Below are 22061 nucleotides of genomic sequence, written 5' to 3'. Positions count from 1 at the left end.
ATGTTTTTATATATGCATATGTGTCTTTTTATTGATAGAGATCTACACTATAGCTCTCCTTTCATCAAAGCCTCTTGTGAGTCCTCAGAAGTCATGTGTAAAAGTATTCCCTGGAGCTCTACATCTGTGGCCTTCATCCAGGAGAAAAACATGAGTAGGAAAACATGTTTGTCCATTTGTGTTCTTCACCCAGGAGTTATGATTTCATCAAAGACAACAGATAGTGAGGCCCCAGAGATAGAGTTTTCCAGGATGTAGTTTGTCCAGCATTTCTGTCACAAAACTGTTTGCATGAAAGCCATTTGGGATGGTGCAACTGATTTCCCTCAGAGGATGCCATGTGCTGTGCATGGTGAAATGTCCACACAAAATCTATGCCTGTGAGGTATCAGCTAACATTTTGAGAACATCACACCCAGAGGGTCAATTAACACACACAATGTAAATAACAGCCATAGAATCTTAGCGGTTGATACCAGCAGCTTTCATATGAACTCCATATGAAAAGGCCTCTAGAAATACAACCATTTACTATTGCCTGAGGAAGCAAGCAGTATTGCTTATGAACCCAGCAATGATATGCCAATCACTCACAACCAATGTCGAATGTAATTTCTACTTTGACATTCTGAAATGTTGCCGTCAAATTGGTAATTGAATTAATACATGCAAATATAGATGAAGATATTTCCATGCTGCACTGGGTTGAGAATAAGTGGCAGGAAAGGAAATTCTTCTGTATCACAATGCTAAAGCAGTATCAAAGGCAACTCTATGTTTTCAAATTGACAACATGTGTTACACCCATATTCCATGCAGAGACTTCAGAGGCCCTGGAGAACAGAACTACCTCAGGGTAGTGGACATATTTTGTTCCACTTGTTCACAATCATGCACTGGTTATCAAAATAGATACCACATATGTACTTTTGGATAGAAGCATAGAATTCTGTTGTATGAATACAGCACATTTTCTCTTTTAATATATATGTTTATTGTAAAAGTACTGTACAGTTAACAGTTACATGAGTAAGGTAATGAGTACATTTTCTATCAGGCATTGTTATCCTCTCCTTTGTTTTTTCCCTACCATCCCTTTCCTCCCCACTTCCCCTACTCCCTTCCCCAGCATTGTACAGGTCATTTTCAACATAGTGTCTTGTACATCTTATTATTACAGTGGGTCAAACTGTATCCATATTTCAGCATTTCATTATTTCCCTTCTCCTCTCCAAATTATCAAAATGTGTATACAAGATGTAGGACACTGGAATCAAATACAGTGAAAACAGGGTTATACCATGGGGGTAGAATATACAAGGGAAACAAAATAATCACATAGTACACTATAAATACATTAAAACAATAACAACCGAAGATAAAACCTCTTGTGTCTCTATCTTGTGGTCATTTTGCTTAACATCACCTTATATGGTTTTATGTACATACCTTTTGACCTTTTCTGCTTGTCCTATTCATATACTAGTTATTGCAAATAAGGGAAACGGTGGGACCTATGTTTCTTTGGGCCTGGCTTACTTCACATAATATAATTTTTTCTAAGTCTTTCCATATCCTTACAAATGCGACAGTATCATTCTTTCTGATAAAGGCATGGAATTCCTCTCTCTCTCTCTCTCTCTCTCTCTCTCCATGGAGAGATATGTCATATATATATGACATTTTCTTTTTTTTATTGTGAAAATACTGTACAGAGGGGTTACAAGTATATGGGCAAGATAATGTGTACATTTCTTATCAAGCATTGTAGCCTCCTCTTTTGTTTCCCCTTCCTATCTTTTCCAATCCTCCCACTGCCCCGCCACTCAATCTTCTTCTCTCCCTCCCCCCACCCAATGGGTGGCAGCCAGAGAGAGAGAGTAATGGCACATAATAGAGAATCTGACAGATAAATAGAAACACAGAAATAGAAAAAATGGAACAAGGAAATGTAGCCATATAAAATTATTTTTCTTGGGGCTGGAAAAGTGGCTCAGTGGTAGAGCGCTTGCCTCGCATGCCTGGGGCCCTTGGTTTGATTTCTCCTCACCACATAAGCAAAAAGAATAAAGAAGGGAGTGGCACTGTGGCTCAAGTAGTAGAGCGCTAGCCTTGAGCTGAACAGCTGAGGAATACCGCCTAGGCCCAGAGTTCAGGCCCCACAAACGGACCCAAAAATATTTTTTTTCTTTTGTGTTATAATAAAACTTTATTCATAAAAGGAAGGCTGGATTTGGCCTCTGCGTCAAGGTTTCCTTATCTTTGTTTTGTGAGTGTGTGTGTGTGTGTGTGTGTGTATGCACATGTGTATGTGCATATGTCTGTATGTCTTTCTGTCTATGTCTGTGTCAAGTAGTATTGGGAATGAAATGCCAAATGAAAATTTTATCTGATTTGTTTTTGTTTTCAAAGGTTTAGATATATACTGTGGAAACATTAGGGATTTTCTATGCATGAATGAAAATAAAATACTGCAGGCAATTAGGGTAATTTAATGTTTTAGAGGAAATAAAAAGTAAAGGATACAGATGCATCAGATAAAAAGGCTTCCTTTACTCTATAAAACTATCATAATGAAAACCATTTGTACCATATACACTAGAAAATTTCAAGTAATACAAAAATTAAATTTAAAAGACAGTCCACTTACAGTTGGAAAAATAACTTCTCTTTGGCCTGTTTTCCTAAACTTAATTTTTTTGTTGTTGTTGTCCGTGATGGGATTTGAACTGTGGACCTGGGTACTGTAGCTCAGCTCTTCAGGTTAAGGACATACAATGCAACAAAGAAATCATCTTATAAATAAGTTAGAAACAATAGCAAGCAAGAAAAAGCCTTTCAGTCCTTTTCTTGGCGTTCATTTTGCCCAACATCAACTTATCTGACCATTTGTGCTTGTCTCAGACATATAGTAGTTTTTGCAAATAAGGGAAGGCATGGGACCTAAGTTTCTTTGGGCCTCGTTTACTTCACTTAAAATGATTTTTTCCAAATCTTTCAATTTTCCTAACAAATGAGGCAATTTCATTCTTTCTGATGGAGGCATAGAATACCATTATGTATATATACCACATTTTCTTGAACCATTCATCTGCTGAGGGGCATCTGGGTTGGTTCCATGCCTTAGCTATGGTAAATAATGCTGCAACAAACATAGTAGTGCTGGTAGCTTTTGTATGGTCTTGTTTGTGATCATTTGGGTAAATGCCCCAAAGTGGGATTGCCGTTTTGTCTTCTGAGGAAACTCCACACCAATTTCCAATGTGCTTGAACAAGTTTATACTCCCTCCATCAATTCAGTAGGGTTCTCTTCTGTCCACAACTCTCCAGCATCTGTTGTTATTAGAGTTCTTGATTACAGCCATTCTAACTGGGCTGAGGTGGTAACTCAGTGTTGTTTTGATTTGCATTTCTTTTATGGCTAGGGAAGTTGAGCATTTCTTCATGAAAATAGTGGTCATCCTTTCTTCTTCAGAGAACTTTCTCTGTAAGCCCACTTATTTATTGGGATGTTGTTTCTTTGAAGATTTGTTGCTGGGGGATTTAATTTTTTGAGATCCAGGTATATTTGAGACATGAGACCCTTGTCCGTTGTATGGTAGTGAAGATTTTCTCCCAATCAGTGGGCTTTCTATTGATCTTGCTAGCTATGTCCTTTGTCATGCAGAAGCTCTGCAGCTTCATGCAATCCCATTTTTCAGACCTTTCTTTGATTTGTTTGTGTTTCTGGGTCTCTATTAAGAAAATTTCTGCCTGTGCCAAGGAGACTTAGGGTTTTTTCTATTGCATCCTTTAATGTTTTCAGAGTGTCTGCTGTGACTCCCATGTCTTTGATCAATTTGGAGGTAATTCTGGTGCAGGGTGATATATAAGGATCTAGCTTTAGTTTTCTACAGGTGATTAACCAATTTTGCCAGCACCATTTACTGAAGAGGCTTTCTTCCTTTTTATTTTTTTAGCTACCTTATCCAAGATTAGGTGGTTGTAGGTTTATGGATTCATTTCTGTGTTTTTGGTTGTATTCCATTGGTCCTGAGGTCTCTTCTTGTGCCTTTACCAATATGTTTTGATTACTATGGCTTTGTAGTTGAGTTTGAAATTTTGAATTGCTATATTTCCAGGACTGTTCTTTCTGTTAAGGATCATTTTTGCTATTCGTGGTCTTTTATTTTCTATATGAATTTTTGGATTCCCTTTTCTATTTCATTGAAGGATGAGGTTGGGATATTGATAGGCATCACATTCAATTTGTAGATAACCTTGTGAAGTGTGGCTATTTTCATGGTGTTGATCCTTCTAATCCAGGAGTATGGGAGGTTTTTCCACTTTCTAAGTTTGGCTTTGGTTTCCTTTTTCAGGTTTTCATCATAGAGGTCCTTCATTTCTTTGGTTAAGTTAATTCCTAGGTATTTTATTTTTTGTGGGGTATTATGAATGGATTTGCTTTCCTGATTTTAGCCTTTATTTGATTTGTTGTGGCTTTGGATCTTTATTTAGGAAGTTTTGACCTGTGCCAAAGTGCCCTGCTATTTCCCCTATGCCTTTAGAAATATTGTCAGAGTATCTGGTGTTACATTGAGGTATTTCATTCATAATTTGTGATGAATTCTGGTGCAAGGTGAAATATAAAGGTTTAGCTCCAGTTTTCTGCACTTGTATAGCCAGTTCTTCCAGCACCATTTGTTTAATATGCTTTCTTCAATCCCATGTTATTTGTTCCCTTATCACAGTTTAGGTGGCCGAAGTTCTTGGATTCATTTCTTGGACCTTTATTCTACTCATTAATCCTGAGGTGTGTTCATGTGCCAGTGCTAATATATTTTTATAAATGCAGTTTCATAATAGAGTTTGAAATTTTGTATTGACATTGTTCCAGCACTGTTCTTTCTGGTAAGGATTGTTTTTGCTATTTAGAGTCTTCTATTATTCCACATGGATTTTGGGATTGTGTTTTGTATTTCAATGAGGAATGTTGTTGGGATTTTGATGGGGAGAGAGCATTGGGCAGTATTGTCATTTCATGGTATGAATCTTCCCAATCCAGGAATGTGGGAGGCTTTTCCACTTTTTTTTGCTGGTTGTTGAGCCTGCACTCTGGGCTTGGGCACTTCCCTCAGCTCTTCAGTGTAAGGCTAGTGTTCTACCACTAAAACCATAAGGCCACTTCTGGCTTTTTCTGCTTATGCGATGCAGAGAAATTGAACCTATGTCCTCATGCATAAAAGGCAAGCACTCTACCCCTTAGCCACCTTCCTAGCACAGTTTTTCCACTTTTTAAAATTTTCTTAGATTTCCTTTTGTTCATGTTTGTAAAGATTTCTCTATAGAAGTTCTTCACATCCTTGGTTAAGTTAATTGCTAATTTTTTTTGAGGCTACTGCAAAATTAGATGCTTTCCTGATTTCTGCTTTGCTATTCTCATTGTTGGCATTCATCAAAGCTACTGAAGGTTGCATGGCTTCCCTAGTTTGTACTAACTAGAATATGTCTATGATATTCTTAACAGGGAATCTCAATAGCCCAATTGCTAAGTGCTTAGGAACACATGAAATGAAGTATATCAGCAAGAACTCCAAGAATTGAAAACAAGTAGTTCTTCTTGAAATGCCCTGTGTATAGTCATTTCTTTTTTTTTTTTTGTTTGTTTTAGTTTTCTGTTCTCTTTGTCTTGCATACGAGTTTATGTGATCTGTGGAAAGGAAAGTGAATCATAGAAAAATAAGGAGAAAGGATGATCAAATACCACAGTGGTACTCACTTGACACTATGTTGGAAATGAAGTATACAACTTGGGGGGAAGTTAATATGGAGGGGTAATCAGGAGAAAATGAGGCAGGGTGACAGTGTTTAAAAAGATGTAATTATTACGTTACTTTTGTATTTGTAACCCCCCTGTTCATCACGTGATAATAAAGATATTAAAAAAGAAGAAAAGCTGCTGATTTTTGTTGGTCAATATCAGACCCTTCTTCCTTGTCATAGTTTCAGTTGAGTTTAAGTAACTTGGGAGAGGAGTCTGTGGTTTTCTTTAAATACAGGATCAAGCCATCTGGGAAGAGGAAGAGTTTCACTTCTTTTCATATTTGGATCCCCTTTATGTTTGTCTCTTCCCTCCCCTAGAGTTAGGTAGGAATTTCAATATTATATTAAAGAGGAGTGGAGAAAGTAGTGTTCCCTGTCTCATTCTTGATTTTGGTGGAAATAGTTTTAACTTTTCACTGTAAATTATCATTCTGTCTGTTTGTCCTATACAATCTTTATTATATTGAGGAATGTTCCATGGTTTCCTAGCTTCTCCCTACCTTTTACCATAAAGGGCTAGTGGGTCTTATCTAAAGCTGTTTTTGTTATCTATTGAGGTATTCATTTAGTTTTTGTCCTTGTTTCTGTTGTTGTGTTGAATTACATTAATTGCCTTGCATATAGTGAACCAGCTTTGCATTCTTAGAATGAGTCCTGTTTGATCATTGTGTATGATTCTTTTGATTAGTTGTTAAATTGAGTTGGCCAGAATTTTATTGAGAAGCCTTAGCTGTTCATCAACGAAATAGGTATATAATTCTCTTTCTTTGATGAGTTCCTCTTGCTTCAAAGCATTGATTTTAGCATAGAGGTCTTTTTCAGGTCTTTTCTTAGGTTTTGAATGATAGGTATTTTTTATAGCCAGTATTTGAAGGTATATATGAAAAAAATTGTGATTTTGAGTTAAGTTACTTTTATTTAATGTGATAAAAATTAAGTTTGTTTCCAACAGATAAAAGAGAGCTTATTTTTCCAATTCCAAATAGATTGACTTTTAAATGTAATTTTTGTATTACTTAAAAGTTTCTAGGATATAGGGTAAAAATGGATTTCACTGCAATAATTTTACTTGGACCCATAAATTCTTTGGATCTCATATGGCTTTATCCATTAAGTTTTGTTCCTCTGCTATTTTAAATGATCCTAATGGCCTGCAGCATTTTATTTTATTCATGCATGTAAAATCCCTCATGTTTCATAGAATATATCTAAAGCTTTTGAAAGGTACAGAAAATCAGATAAAAAATTTCATATAGCATTTGACCCCTAATTACGCCCTGTCCCCCACAAAACCAAGATAGGCAAATCATATCTCACGGGTCAAATCCAGCCTGTTTTTTATGAATAACGTTTTCTTGGGGCACAAAAGAAATCTAATTTCATGTAGATATGTTTTCCTCATTCCCTTCTTGTTATTTTGTCCTATTTATATTTGAACTTCTCTTTTATGTGCCATTGGCTTTCTCCCTGCATGGCATCCATAAAAACTTGCTTCAACACATCAAACCATCCATGTATTCATAGTCTCCATTCCTTCATTTAAGAGAAAAGAGGGTTGTATGAATTTACTGATATCTCAAGTATGACAAAATTAGCAGGAATTACACAAAACTATGCCACACACTACATTCAAATATTTTCCCATCCACTTCATATAACACAATGAGGATTCAGTATTTTACACAGTAATATAAAATCAAATCTAATAATGAAATTGTAAAGTAAGAAAGCTAGACAAAACTCTAGAAACTGACAAAGTATTTTGATCATATCTGGATTACCATAGGGAGTAAGTTGGAAATATAGTATACTTATATGTTCATTTGTTAAACACCAGGCCCTCATAAAACTTCCTTCTTTATACCCTGCATTCTCCAAAACTACAAGGGAATTAAATTAGAATTGAACACCAGAAGCCCCCAAAGGAAATCTTGTATTACATAGAAGCTTAACAACCCACTGTTGAATCTCGAGTGGGGCATGGAAGAAATTAGAAAGGAAATTCATATGTTCATGATATTCAACAAAATGGTCACACAAATTTCCAGCTCCTCTGGGACCCAGCAAAGGCATACTCAGAGGCAGGGCTATAGCTCTGAGTTCCTATATCAAATAGGAACCACCTGAAACGAACAATTTAATGAAGCACCTAAAGCTCCTTGAAAAAGAACAACAAGGGCTGGGAAGGTAGCTCACTGGGAGAGCGCTTGCCTTGCATGCATGAGGCCCTGGGTTCAATTCCTCAGCACCACATAAGCAAAAAGAAAAAAGCAAGAAGTGGCACTGTGGCTCAAGTGGTAGAGCACTATCTTTGAGCTGAAGAACTGAGGTACAGTGCCCAGGCCCCACGACTGGCCCCTGTACCACCAAAAAAGAAAAAAACAACAACAAGTTAAACCCCAATCTCCTAGACAGACACCAATAATTAAAATTAAATCCAAAGTAAATCAATTAGAGTACAAAAGCCTATAGAAAAAATGAACAAGACAAAGTGTTCCTTCTTCGTAAAATGAATAAAATTGACAGACCCTTAGCAAATCTTATCAGAAAAAGAAGAGAACACATCCAAATAACGAAACTCAGAGATGACAGTGGAAACATCACTACAGAAACAACCAAGATTCAGAATATAATAAGGGGATACTTCTCAAACATTTATGCTAATAAATTTGAGAATCTGAAAGATATGGATAAATTTGTAGCAAATATTGACATGCCCTAAACTAAGATGATTTAAAACAACACACCCTTAACAAGCATCAAAATAGAAGCAGAAATAAAAGAGCCCCCAGCCAACCAAAGTCCAGGAACTAATGGATGTAGAGCTGAATTCTACAAGGTGTTTAAAGCAGAACTTACCATAATACTCCTCCTTCTCATTAATAAAAAGGAAAGCAAAAATTCACTACCACATTGTTTTTATAAAACCAGCATAACCCTCATCCCAAAATGAGGGAGGGACTCATTAAAAACGTGAACCATAGACACATTTTTTGTTCAATATCTTTCAAAACTTCTCAAACAAAATGTTGGCCAATCGACTTCAACAACTCATCAAAAGAATCATACACCACAATCAAACAGGATTCATTTCAGGGATGCAAAGCTGGTTCAATAAACCCAAAACAAATAATATAATTCATCAAACCAACAAGAGCAAAGATAAGAACCACACATTTATCTCAATAGATGTAGAAAAAGCATTTCACAAGATCCAATACCCCTTTATCATTAAGGTTCTGGAAAATCTAGGAATCCATGGAACATTCCTCAATACAATAAAGGCTGTATATGACAAACCTACAGCCAGAATTATACTTAATGACGAAAAGTTAAAGCCATTTCATCTAAGTTCAGGAAAGAGATGAGAGTGTCTACTCTCCCAACTCCTCTTCAACCTAGTATTAGAATGCCTAGCTACAGCAATAAGACAAGATGCAGACATAAAGGGAATCCACATAGGGAAGGATAAAGTAAAACTCTCCCTCTTTGCAGATGACACGATCTTGTATTTAAAGAACACCATGGACTCAACTCCCAAGTTACTTGAGCTGATCAGAAACTTTGGCAAAGTAGCACGGGATAAAATTAACCCTCAAAAATCAATGGCTTTCCTGTATGCCAATAATGAGAAGAGTGTGGCTGAAATTAGAAAGCAACCCCTTTTGTAATAGCCCCACAAAAAATAAAATACTTAGCAGTTAACTTAACCAAAGAGATGAAGGTCCTGTATGATGAAACATAAAAAATCTGGCAAAGGAAATTAAAACAGAACTAAGCATGTGGAAACACTCCTCTCCCCCATGCTCCCAGATTGGGAAGATTAACTTTGAGAAAATGGCAATACCTCCAATGGCTATCTACAAATTCAATGTGATACCTATCAGTATTCCAACCTCATTATGTAATGAAATAGAAGAAACAATCCACAAATTCATATGGAACAATAAAACCACGGATAGCAAAAACAATCTTTACTAAAAAGAATAGTGCTGGAGGAATATCAATTTCAAATGTCAAACTCTACTACAAAGCCTTAGTAATCAAAACAGTTTGGTAGTGACACAAGAACAGACCTGAGGGACAATGGCATAGGACTGAAGACCCAGAAATGAACCCACAGACCTATAGCCACCTAATCTTTGACAAGAGAGCTGAAGAAATAGAATGGAAGAAAGACAGTCTTTTCAGTAAATGGTGCTGGCAAAATTAGTTAAATACTTGTAGAAAAGTAAAACTGGATCCGTATGTATCATTTTACCCAGAATCAACTCCAAATGAATGAAAGACCTTGAAATAAAAGCAGACTCCATGAAAACATTACAGGAAGGAATAGGAGAAACTCTAGGGCTCCTTGGCACAGGCCTAAATTTTCTTAATAGAGACCCAGAAGGAGAACCAATCAAAGAAAGGTTGGACAAATGAGATGGCATGAAACCACAGAGCTTCTGCATGACAAAGGACATAGCTAGCAAGATCAACAGAAAGACCACAGACTTGGAGAAGCTCTTTAGTAGCCATAAAGCAGACAAGGGTCTCATATCTAAAATATACTTAGAATTCCAAAAACAATTTCCTAACAACAAATCCTCAAAGAAACAACTGCACAATTAACACATGGGCTAAAGACTTAAAGAGAGACTTCTATGAGGAGGAAATGAGAATGGCCAATAGACAAATGAGGAAATGCTGGACCTCTCTAGCCCTAATAGAAATGCAAATCAAGATAATGTTGAGATTCCACCTCACCCCAGCTAGAATGGTTACAGTCAAGAAATCCTGTAACAACAGATGCTAGAGTTGATGAGGCCAAAAGGGAACCCTACTGCATTGTTGGTGGGAGGGTAAACTTGTTCAATGACTTTGGAAAGCAGCATGGAGGTTCCTCAAAAGATTCCACATCATCTACATATCCAACATTTGGGCATTTACCCAAAAAATTGTAAAGAAATTCATACAAAAGCTACCAGCACAAGCATACTCATCGCAGCATTATTTGCCATAGCTAAGATATGGAACCAATGCATATGGGCTCAGTAGATGAATGAATGGAGAAAAAAAAATATGAATTCTATGCCTCCATCAGAAAGAATGATATTGCCTTTTTTGTTAGGAAATGGAAAGACTTGGAAAAAATTATATTCAGTGAAGTAAGCCAAGCCCAAAGAAACATAGGTCACCTGGTTTCCCTTGTTTACAGTAACTAGTACATGTCTAGGACAAGCAGAGAAAGTCAAAAGTATGTACATACAACCACATGAGATAATGTTAAGCAAAATAAACCCCAAGACAGGGACAGAAGAGGTTTTTTTTTGCCTTACATGCTAGTGTTTTTAATGTAGTTACAATGCACTATGTGATCCTTTTCTTTCTATTTATTGTATGTTTTTCCCCTATGGTATAAACCCTGTTTTCACTGGATTTGTTGCTGGTATTCTGCACCTTGTATATACATTTTTATAATTTGGGGAGTGGAAGAGATATTGCAGAATGCTTAAATAGGGATGCAGGTTGACCCATTGTGAGGACAAGATGTACAGGACCCTATATTGAAAATGAATGTTACAATGTCAGGGTGGGGTGGTGGGCCGAGTTGTGGAAGCAGGGTGGGAAGTTTTGGTAGGGGGAAAATAAAGGAGGAGGTAACAACACTTGCTATGAAATGTGTTCATTACCCTATTCATTTAACTTTAACCCCTCTGTGCAATAAAAAATGAAAAAAAAGACAAATGAGCAAAAGAGCCTTATTCATTGAAGTTAAAATCCACATTACAATGTAATAAAACAATGGAAAATGACTCTAGATTTAGATCACACCTTCTGTATCGTAATCAAACATAGGAGATTCTTCATAAGAAAGCTAATTTTTCCTACTATGTTGACTGTTTTTCCTAAAGCCATGCAGAGAATTTCTATTGGGCATTAACAATATATTGTAACATTTAGGGACAAAAATGCAGCCTAGGAGCCCTGCACCAGAAGCCAAGATGGAGAAGACCTCCACAGCCACCATGACCTTCCCCTTAGCACAGTGGTAGACAGGCAGGAAGGTGAGCCACACACTGCAGAACTCCAGCATGCTGAAGGTCAGGAATTTAGCTTCGTTGAAGCTGTCAGGCAGGTTCCTGGCCAGAAAAGCCACAGTGAAGCTGGACAGGGCCAGGAAGCCCAGATATCCCAGGACACAGTAGAAGGCAGTGAGGGAGCCCTTGTTGCACAGGATGATGATGTGGCCATGTTCAGAGTGTGCATCTGTGTCCACAAAGGGAGGAGAGGTTCCCAGCCAGAGTCCACAGAGGGTCACCTGGATGAGAGTACAGATGGGGATGATGAGGTTAGGAGCCCCTGATACCAGCAACCACCTCATCATTCTCCCTGGAGAAATGGACTTGAAGGCCAGGACCACAATCACTGTTTTGGCCAACACTGTGGAAACAGCCACAGTGAAGACAAGTCCAAATGTGATCTGCTGCAGGATGCAGGTGACTGTGTTGGGACGGCCAATGAAGAGCAAGGAACAGAGGAAACAGAAGATGAGGGAGATGAGCAAGATGTAGCTGAGAGTCCGGTTATTGGCCTTGACAATGGCAGTGTCTTGGTGTTTCACAAATATTCCCAAAACAGCAGCAGTTAGCGTAGAGAAGCAGAGAGCCATGCAGGCCAGAGCCATGCCCAAAGGATCTCCAAAAGCCAGGAAACTTTCATCTCTCAGGAGGCACTGATTTCTCTGTGTGTTGGCATACTGATGATCTGCACATTTCACACAGTGTTCCATATCTGATAAAGAGTGTAAGCTATCATTAGTTCTTATTTTGAACTTCTTTTACTTCAAAGAAATTAGGAAATTATTCCCTTAGATGTAAGGATAACATGTCATTAGTAAATATTAATGCACATTTATATCTTTTCTAAATCATAACCTCCTCCCATTTCCATCTACTTGTTTATTCAGACTTTTTCATTCAACTCCTTTTTCTTTCAGTCATTATCATATGTATTTATAATGAGCACTTTGGGTCATTCTCATGTCCTAAGGACAATTTCCTACACGGCTTAACATTTAATAACTGTTCGTGCAATCCACAATATATACTATGGGTGACACTTAATTACATGTCTTTGTAAAACATTAATTTTATCCCCATTGCACATTCTAGAATTTATCTCATCCTATTTTTCTGTGTAACTCATATGTGAAGCAATAGAAAGAGAGAAAACCTTCTTGGGCCCTTTGTAGTCATGCTCACTTCTTAAAGTCAATCCACCTTTCTGAGGGGCTGAGAAGGTGGCTCAGTGGAAGAGGGCTTGCCTTGCATGCCTGAGGCCCTGGGTTCGAATCCTCAGCACCACATAAGCAAAAAGAAAAAAGCCAGAAGTGGCGGTGTGGCTCAAGTGGTAGAGTGCTAGCCTTGAGCTGAAGAGCTGAGAGACAGCGCCCAGGCCCAGAGTTCAGGCCCTAAGACCGGACCAAAAAAAAAAAATCCACCTTTCTGAGTACTTTCTCTGTGCCATGAACAGTGCAGGTCAGAGAGAAATAAAGATGTGCAAGATCTATGTTTCCTGTGTGAATAAAAAGTGAGCAATGTCCAATAGGACATGTTTACTTTCATCTTAGGGTTTATACTTATCTTAACTCTGAGTGATAAGTGGGATTTCTGGAGCTAAGTTTGCCTGCTGCAATAGAGTAGAAAATATTACTGACATATGCAATTCAAGCTCATGATCTATTTCACCTAACAGTACCACCACTTGTCAAATTATTATTATTTTTACTATTTTTGGCCAGTTGTGTGGTCTGAACCCTGGCCCTGGGCACTGTCCCTCAGCTCTTCAGCTCAAGGCTAGTGCTCTATCACTTGAGCCACAGCACCACCTCTGGATTTTGTTCTGCTCATGTGGTGCTGAGGAATCAAACCCAGGGCCTCATGCATGCAAATCTACCACCAAGCCACCTTCCTAGCCCCTCAAAATTAAATTATTAACAGAGAAAAGAAAAAAGGGGTCTGCAATCACAATGTACAAGTTTTGCATTGACTTGTTTGGTTGAGGAAAACTGAGGAGAGTCTCAGACTTACCTGTCATATTAGCAATCTCATTCTGTGGGCAAGGGGTACAATTAAAGCAACAGGCAGCCTTTCCTTCCTGAGGAGATTTCCTAAATCCAGGACCACAAGGCTCACTGCAGACAGAGTGAGGAGTCTGAGGAAAATCAGGTATCTGTCCATAACTCTTCAAACTTTCATAGCTAAAACTCCAAAAACCCATTGTTGGAAAGAATTGGTTATTCAGCATAATGTTGCTATGTAGCTAAGTGCAGTCGATAAATTGAATTGTATTATAGACTCCATATCCCATGATTTCTAAAGACTTTTGTGCTAGCCTGTTGAACTAAAGAACAGTATGGGATCTTTGAAAGGGTGAAACCTGTGGTGAGAAAATGAGTCCTCATTTATAACCCTACAGAATTTTCTTAAACTCATGTCATTATATGTTGTCTCCTACTTATCTGGGACAAGGGGAAAAGCCTGATGGATGACCTCCCTTTTATAGGCCCATCATATTTTCCTCTTAGGTTTCCAGTGGTCATGAAGAATGAATCTTCATAATGGCATATTCAGTCATTCCTTTCACCAAGGAGGCCTAAAAGGCAGATCAATTAACCATTGAATGAAACTTCTACATATTGGAACACAATAAATCTTCTGAACCCATAAATTTATGTGTCAGGTACTTTATCACAGTGTAGGAAATAGGAAAGTATAACCTGACAATATTCTGAATCAAAAATTAGGAACACATGTAATATTTTTAGTTCCCATCCTGGGCTTGAACCCAATGCCAGGCACTGGCCTTGAGAATGTTTTGCTGAAAGTTATTATTGCATTACTCAGTCACAGCTTAACTTCCAGATTTTTGTTGGTGAATTGGAGATAACAGTCTCACATTCCTTCTTGTTTGAGCTGACATTTAGATCATGATATTCAGATCTCAAGTTTCTGAGTAGGTAGGCTTATGGGAGAAAGTAGTTGACAGTCAAGTGTAAATGTAAAGGGTGACTTTTGTTTATTTGTGTGTCGATAAAATAATTAGGATTAGACCCAACTAAAATTATTAGGATTATACCCAACTCACCTCTGTATTTCCAGTGGCCCACTCTACCATATCTTCAGATAAAGACAGTTGATTACCATGTAGAGCATTGGGAGAAAACTTTCCTACTTTCACCTCAAGTTCAAGACCTTCTGGAAAATTCCAAATGTTCAGAATGTCATACTCTGGCTCCAATTTCCTTTTCTCATCCAAAGTCACTTGATGTCCAACAGAATTGTGAAACTGGATGTTTTTCAGAAAATGGAGCAACTGAAGAGAGACATCATATTATTGTGAAGTACATACCAATGGTAAGACACAAAATGTGAATTAAGAAATGCTACTCATTACCTAAAGGCAATTCTGAATTCAAGAATAGCACTGAGAATGATTGAAGTGTCTGTCTAAACAATGTAATGAGGAATAAAAATAATTTTCTGAATCCTGGTTACTCAGAAAAGGAGTACAAGCCTTTGTTCAAGAGAAACCTATACTATATAGCCACGAATGATACAATTCTCAGTTGCACAGCTAGAGTTGATCAGAAACTGTATTTTTATTAATGTCTATAGTTTGAGAATGTTCCATTTCTATTACCAAAGTTGAGGGAAACTAGATCCCATATGAAAAGTATGGAAAATTCTGTTCAGCATGCCATCCTTTGGTTTTCCTGAAGAAATGTATAGAGAAAATCCCAATTTAGTTTTCAAAAGATTAGCTATGGGCACGTTGTGGTTATTTATAAGTAAATGAATTTATAAGCTGATTACTGGTTACTCACACCTCTCATCCCAGTTACTCAGGAGACTGAGATATGAGTATGACAATTTAAACTGGACTGAGCTGAAAAGTTTGAGACTTGCAAAAATACCTGAAACATTCAATTTCAGAGAATAACACACCTTCTAGGAAGTGCCACTCCTCATATTATGTGCCATCCACATAGATGACATTACCTGTACAGGGGAAGGCAGTGTCCCTTTTCTATTTCCCATTATTTGAACTTCTGTCTGATGAAGAAGCATCTCATGGAGAGCCTTGGCCACAGCATACACAGCATTGTATATATTGTAACTGTGTCCAGACATAGTCATGTCAAAAACACGCCCAGGCAACCAATCCAAAGAGGCATCATGAGGACAGTTGTCCCATGTCACACAGTCAGACTGACGAGTTGAACAATTAAAAGACAGAAACCATATCCTAGCAAGGAAAATGTCTTCTGGGTATTTGGAAGGATTAACTGCCTTGACAAAATCTGTGAATCCAGAAACATCTTCACGATGGTGCATAAAAATGAGAGGTATATGCAATGAGCCTACCATGAAATATTTCCTTTTCATGGTGAAATCCCACTGTGAGTTCATGATGAAAACCTTGCCTTTTATTAAAAGTTGCTCAATGCATACAATTAAAGGTAATAGTGAACCATTATCACCATGTATGATGTAGACATTTGCTGAAGATTTATTTATGTCATTATAAACTGCCATGGCTTGGAGCATATGTGATACTGATTGGCTTGAGATCACTAGCTCATATTCTACACAAACTCTGTTCTTGGCCATCTCTTCTTTCAATTCAGCAAGAGACCACAAACCATTCTCATCCTCTAAGTTCAACAGTCCCACCCAGTTCCAGCTGAAGTGAAGCAGTAAGGAGACCATGGCAGTGGCTATTGATGTGTCCTTTGGAGCCATCTGATAGAGAGCAGGAAACTTGTGATGGTCACTCAGGGCATGAGAAAAAGGCCCAAAGGTAAGCTAAAGGGAAAGGAAATTGGATGCATTATGAATTAGAGCATTGCCATCCATCAAACTTGAGGCTTGATGTATGTGAAGAAGCAGTTGAAGTAGGTGGAAGGTAGATTTCATTTTAGTTTTTGAAAAAATATTTTAATTGTTTTTGAGGCATTGTATAACATATAAATTGTACAATGTCTCTTGATCTTTGTCACTATTTCCTTAAACTCCTCCCATCTATATAAACCCCACCCACTCCCTAATTCCATTTTCACATATGTACATTGAGTGTTCTATGTATTCCATCTCATCTATTCCCTATTCCTGTTATGTTTTCCCTCAACACTTACCCTTCTCAGTTATGCTTCAGGTTTATGGTGTTTATTTTTGTACTGTCAGTAGATAAGAAACATCATAGCATTGAGTTCCACCTGTGTATATACCATGTTTTTGTCAGGTTGGTTACACACACAAACACACACACACTCAGAAGCTATGTGTGTGATACATGTTTATATTTTAGATCTAGCTGTCCCATATGAGAGAACACATTCCCCATCTCAATCTTAGCCTACTTACTTCATTCAACATAATACCTAGTATGTGTGTGTTTATGTGTGTGTATGATTGTGCACATACATGCCAGTAGAGGGGCACAAACTCATGTCCTCATGCATTTTATTGAATTTTTCTTTGAAGACTGTCTACCACTTGAGCCAACTTGTTGGTCTACCAGCTTGTTGCTGGTCAATTCTAGATAGAAATTTCCTGAATTGCTAGAATTACTGGTGTGGACCATTAGTACTCTGCTTAATATACTCACAGTGCCAATTCATTTTACATTTACTCATTCTTTCAAAGGAGATTATTGATAGGCTTGCAACAATAAATTATTTATTTGTCCTTTCTAACTTTTCCATATCCTTTTCCAAACAGTGGATATATATCTATATAGATCTTTATATACTTATTCTTTGATACCAAAAAATTTGATATGTTTATAAATCCGGTCTCTCCTATGATTCTCTGATATGTCTGAAATGACATCAAAGTAGATATTTTTATAACTTTTGACACCACCATTCTTACCTGTGGAAATCTGTAGAGTCCCAGCAATGTTCCAATTTTGTCAGATGTTAATCCCAATGGTCCTGTAAGTACTGCTATAGACTTTTTGTCTCTCATACAGGAGTAGTTTGGAATCTTGTATTTCCCAAAGAACCAAATGAAGGGATTCTTAAACATTGTCAAATCTCTGACTTGAACATCATAGACGTCAAATCCCAGAGTCCAGTTGCTTAAAAAATCAGGGTTTTTGTTGATCTCCTCAATAGCAAAAGCCAAAGCCAACACAAACTGATAGTTCTTGAACAAAAACCTGCATAATTGGTATAGACATACAGGAGTATTATTAAAAACTTATGACTTTAGTATAGTAAATACTTGCTTCTTTGCCAATGAATTGTTTAAATTATTACCCCAATTGGAATCGAATATGAATGTAATGTGTTATGGTTGTATAGAGAATTAGATGAAGACATGAAGGGCATTTGTCATGAATACGATTCAGAAACTCAGTTAAGTAGAGAGAGAGAGAGAGAGCTTGCTTCCCCACCACCACCAAACTTTCACTACAGCCAAAATCTGTTGGAATAGATTTTAATGAGACAGGAAATATTCTGTTGCCTTTATCTTAGGGCTACTAGCTACACCTGTGTGAAAAAAAAATCTTGTGGTTTTGTCACCCACTGTAACTTTTAATAAGTTCTTTATTGTGAGAATAGTGTAGGACAAGTGTAGGGACAAGACAATAGGGAGGACAAGTTACAGTTACATGAGCACAGTAAGGAGCACAATCCTTTTCAAGCATTGTTGTCTCCTCCTTTGTTTTCTCCATATCATCCCTTCCCTACCATCTCCACAAATCTCCTCCATTCCCCGCCTAAATTGAAAAGTTCGTTTTTGGTAAGCATCTTCTACATATCATTGTTGCAGTGGCTCAACCTGTATCCCGGTTGAAACAATTTGTTTTTCCCTTTCTTTCCACAAATTATATAATCATCAAATACAGTGAAAACAGGGGTTATACCATGGGGGAGGGACGTACAAAGCAACAAAAAACCACGTGGTACCTTATAAATATGTTAGAGGCAATAGCAAGAAATGAAAATCCTCTTGTGTCCTTACCTTGTGGTTAATTTAGTTCACATCATCTTATATGACCTTTTCTGTTTGTCTCAGAGAATATGTACTAGTTATTGCAAATAAGGGAAAACAATGCACCTATATTTCTTTGGGCCTAGCTTACTTTAATTAATATAATTGTTTCCAAGTCTTTCCATTTCCTAACAAATGGGGCAATGCCATTCTTTCTGATGGAGGCATAGAATTCCATTGTGTATATATACCACATTTTCTAAATCCATTCATCTGAGGGACATTGGGGTTGGTTCTATATCTTCACTATGGTAAACAATGCTCCAATAACCATAGTTGTGCTGGTAGTTTTATTATGGTCTTGTTTGTGATCATTTGGGTAAATGCCAAAAAGTGGGATTGTTGGGGCATTGGGGAGCTCTATGTGGAGTCTTTTGAGGAATCTCCATACTACTTTCCAAAGTGGTTGAACAAGTTTGCATTCCCACCAACAATGCGGTAAGGTTCCCTTCTGTTCAGATGCCCTCCAGCATCTGTTGTTATTATTTTTGATTACAGCCATTCTAACTAGGTTGAGGTGGTATGTCAATGCTGGAGAGGATGTGGACAGAAGGGAACCCTACTGCATTGTTGGTGGGAGTGTAAGCTTCTTCAACCACTTTGAAATTAGTATGGAGGTTCCTCAAAAGACTCCACATAGAGTTCCCCTATGACCCAGCAATCCCACTTTTGGGCATGATCACAAACAAGACCATACTAAAGCTACCAGCACTACTATGTTTATTGCAGCATTATTTACCATAGCTAAGATATGGAAACAACCCAGATGCCCCTCAGTAGATGAATGGATCAAGAAAATGTGGTATATATACACAATGGAATTCTATGCCTCCATCAGAAGAATGACATTGCCCCATTTGTTAGGAAATGGAGAGAGTTGGAAAAAATTATACTAAATGAAGTAAGCCAGACCCAAAGAAACATAGGTCTCATGCTTTCCCTTATTTGCAATAACTTGTATATGGCTGAGAGAAGCAGAAATGGTCATATAAGTTGATGTTAGGGGAAATAAACCCCGAGATGAGGACTCAAATGTTTTCTCTTTCTTGCGATTGTTTCCAACATATTTATAAGATGATTTCTTGGTTGCTCTGTATGTCCCTTCCCCACGGTAAAATCCCTGTTTTCACTGTATTTGATGTTGAGTGCAACAGCAACACCAATCATAGAAAATACTTGCTCATGGAAACTGAAGAATTCATTGCATAATCTTCAGTAGGTTTTTCAGGTAAAAGAAATGAAATTCAATTGTTTTTTTGGATTCAATGGAAAAGAATACATAAAATATCAAATGTGGCACACAACAAGGCAGTTCTTAGGACAATTCATGTCTGTATGTGCTTATATCAACAACAGAAAATCTGAAGTCAATACCCGAATGATTGCACTTCAAAGACAGACCTGACATTTTTGGGAAGAAAGTGCATCATCACAAGTCAACTCCCTATGTATCTGCTGAAACAGACACTTAGGGTACCAGCACATATGTCACCTTAAGAGCTACACTCCAATCAATGTTTACACAGAGATTCATTCTATTTTTTTTTGTCTCTGGTCGTGGGGCCGGAACTCTGGGCCTGGGCGCTGTCCCTCAGCTCTTCAGCTCAAGGCTAGCACTCTACCACTTGAGCCAAAGTGCCACTTCCATCTTTTTTCCCCCTGCTTATGTGGTGCTGAGGATTCGAAACCAGGGCCTCTAGCGTGTAAGGCAAGCGTTCTACCACTAAGCTACCTTCCCAGCCTGAGACTCATTCTTTTTTTTTTTTTTTTTCAAATTTTGATTGTGATTTAGTGGTTACATAATTCCCCAAATTTCACAGTATTGTGGGATTGGGATACTCAGTTAAAGTCACAAACACATTCTAACTTTCCTGGTGCAAATTGTCCATTACACTCTATAACATTTATTAGTTCTAAGATCTTTGTGATACAGTTATTTCTTCCACATTGGGCCATATGTACATTTCTTTCTTTTGTATAGCATCAGCAGTTTTCTCTTTCCCACTTGTTCCCTCCTTCCCATCGCTGCCATTGAGTTGCTTAGTTCATTTTGGTCTATGTCCAGTGCAGCTGATGGGTCCCTTGGTTACAGAGACTCATTCTAATAAAGAAGAAATCTCCTGGCAGAAACACAAAAGCAGAAAACATCATGCTGACTCCTGCTGAGCAGCTGCAGCCTAGGCCCCTTGCCTCCCCAGGCAGCCCTGGGAGACTCAGAAGGACATGCCTGAAATGCCACACCTTAAACAGAAGACCAGTGTAATGCTGAAGAAATCAAACCACACTGCAGTAACCTTAGGAACACAAAGAGGAAACACAGGTCAGATCTGAAATCAGCTTTGAGGACCCCTACTTTGAGGCTGCTGCAGCTGCCACAACACAGTGGAGGAGAGAGAAATCACAGGACCAGTGTGTGTGTATGGGGGGAGGAGGAAGAGGAGATTGAGATTGCCACATTCAGACACAGAGGCCCCTCACTAAGACTCTTCTTGCCAGCTCAGAACAGGCTCCAGAATCTGTGAATCCTCATCTGGGACCCTCCCTGAAAGACCAGCTCCTTGTGGTTATCCAAAATGCCCTGACTGAATCTCCTGCCTAAGGAGGAGGGAGCATATTTGAAGAGGGCAAGAAACCAAACTCTTTCCCCATACTGTTTGTCACTCACTACTAGGGGAGTCCCCTGAGACTTAGCTCTGCCTCTTTGCCAGGAAACTACAACTCCAAAATCTCTCTCAAACTCCTGCCAGGGGATAGCAATGCTACCTTTGGCCAGGGAATCAACTGGGAAAACAACTCCATGATCTGCACCTGTGCCAACAAAATACAACTCCCAAACTCTGATGAGAACTCCCACCAGCAGACAGCAACACACATAGGGAGCACATGCCTCCATGGAGGCACCTGGGAACACCAGAACTCACCTCTACACAGGAAAGAAGGCTAAAAAGTATTACCTCCCCTATTACATTTCCCATACAGCATCACTGCTGGTAGCAGCTGCATATAGCTCCAGTATCAAGAAGAGTCAAATTACAATTTGGAAATAAGGCTCTTCCTCTAAAGGAGTCCCAGCTAAGGCAATTCCTATAGAAACTGCAATGCAGAATAGCCCTGATCTCTGGCACACTGAAGAGAGATCCTTACTTATTTTTAAGAACAGGAAAAGCTCACAACCCCTAAAGCTGGAAATAGTACAGCAGGAATTACCAG

General features: G+C 38.2%; 1 protein-coding gene across 1 annotated transcript; it reads right to left on the bottom strand.

Annotated features, from left to right (window-relative positions):
- Positions 1-11662: 11662 nt before the first annotated feature.
- Positions 11663-21744, bottom strand: LOC105990258 (vomeronasal type-2 receptor 116-like). The gene is made up of 6 exons (XM_013022619.1): positions 21503-21744; positions 17724-18012; positions 15849-16655; positions 14935-15162; positions 13878-14001; positions 11663-12579 (listed from the first exon to the last, which is right to left on the bottom strand). Exons 1-6 carry the CDS (start codon positions 21742-21744, stop codon positions 11663-11665), a joined length of 2607 nt encoding a protein of 868 aa, XP_012878073.1.
- Positions 21745-22061: the final 317 nt, after the last annotated feature.

Source organism: Dipodomys ordii, unplaced genomic scaffold, assembly GCF_000151885.1.
Source record: "Dipodomys ordii isolate 6190 unplaced genomic scaffold, Dord_2.0 Scaffold64, whole genome shotgun sequence".
Taxonomy (NCBI): Eukaryota; Metazoa; Chordata; class Mammalia; order Rodentia; family Heteromyidae; genus Dipodomys; species Dipodomys ordii.
Note: the sequence above shows the minus strand (reverse complement) of the source record. Positions and strands in the feature narration are given on the sequence as shown.

Excerpts from the sequence above, each read along its gene's own strand:
- LOC105990258 (XM_013022619.1), bottom strand. The coding sequence starts at position 21,744 with ATGGAGGCATGTGCTCCCTATGTGTGTTGCTGTCTGCTGGTGGGAGTT. Across the intron at positions 18,013-21,502 it reads CTAGTAGTGAGTGACAAACA|GTTTTTGTTCAAGAACTATC; the intron begins GTATGGGGAAAG and ends CCAATTATGCAG. Across the intron at positions 12,580-13,877 it reads TGAGATTGCTAATATGACAG|ATATGGAACACTGTGTGAAA; the intron begins GTAAGTCTGAGA and ends ACTCTTTATCAG.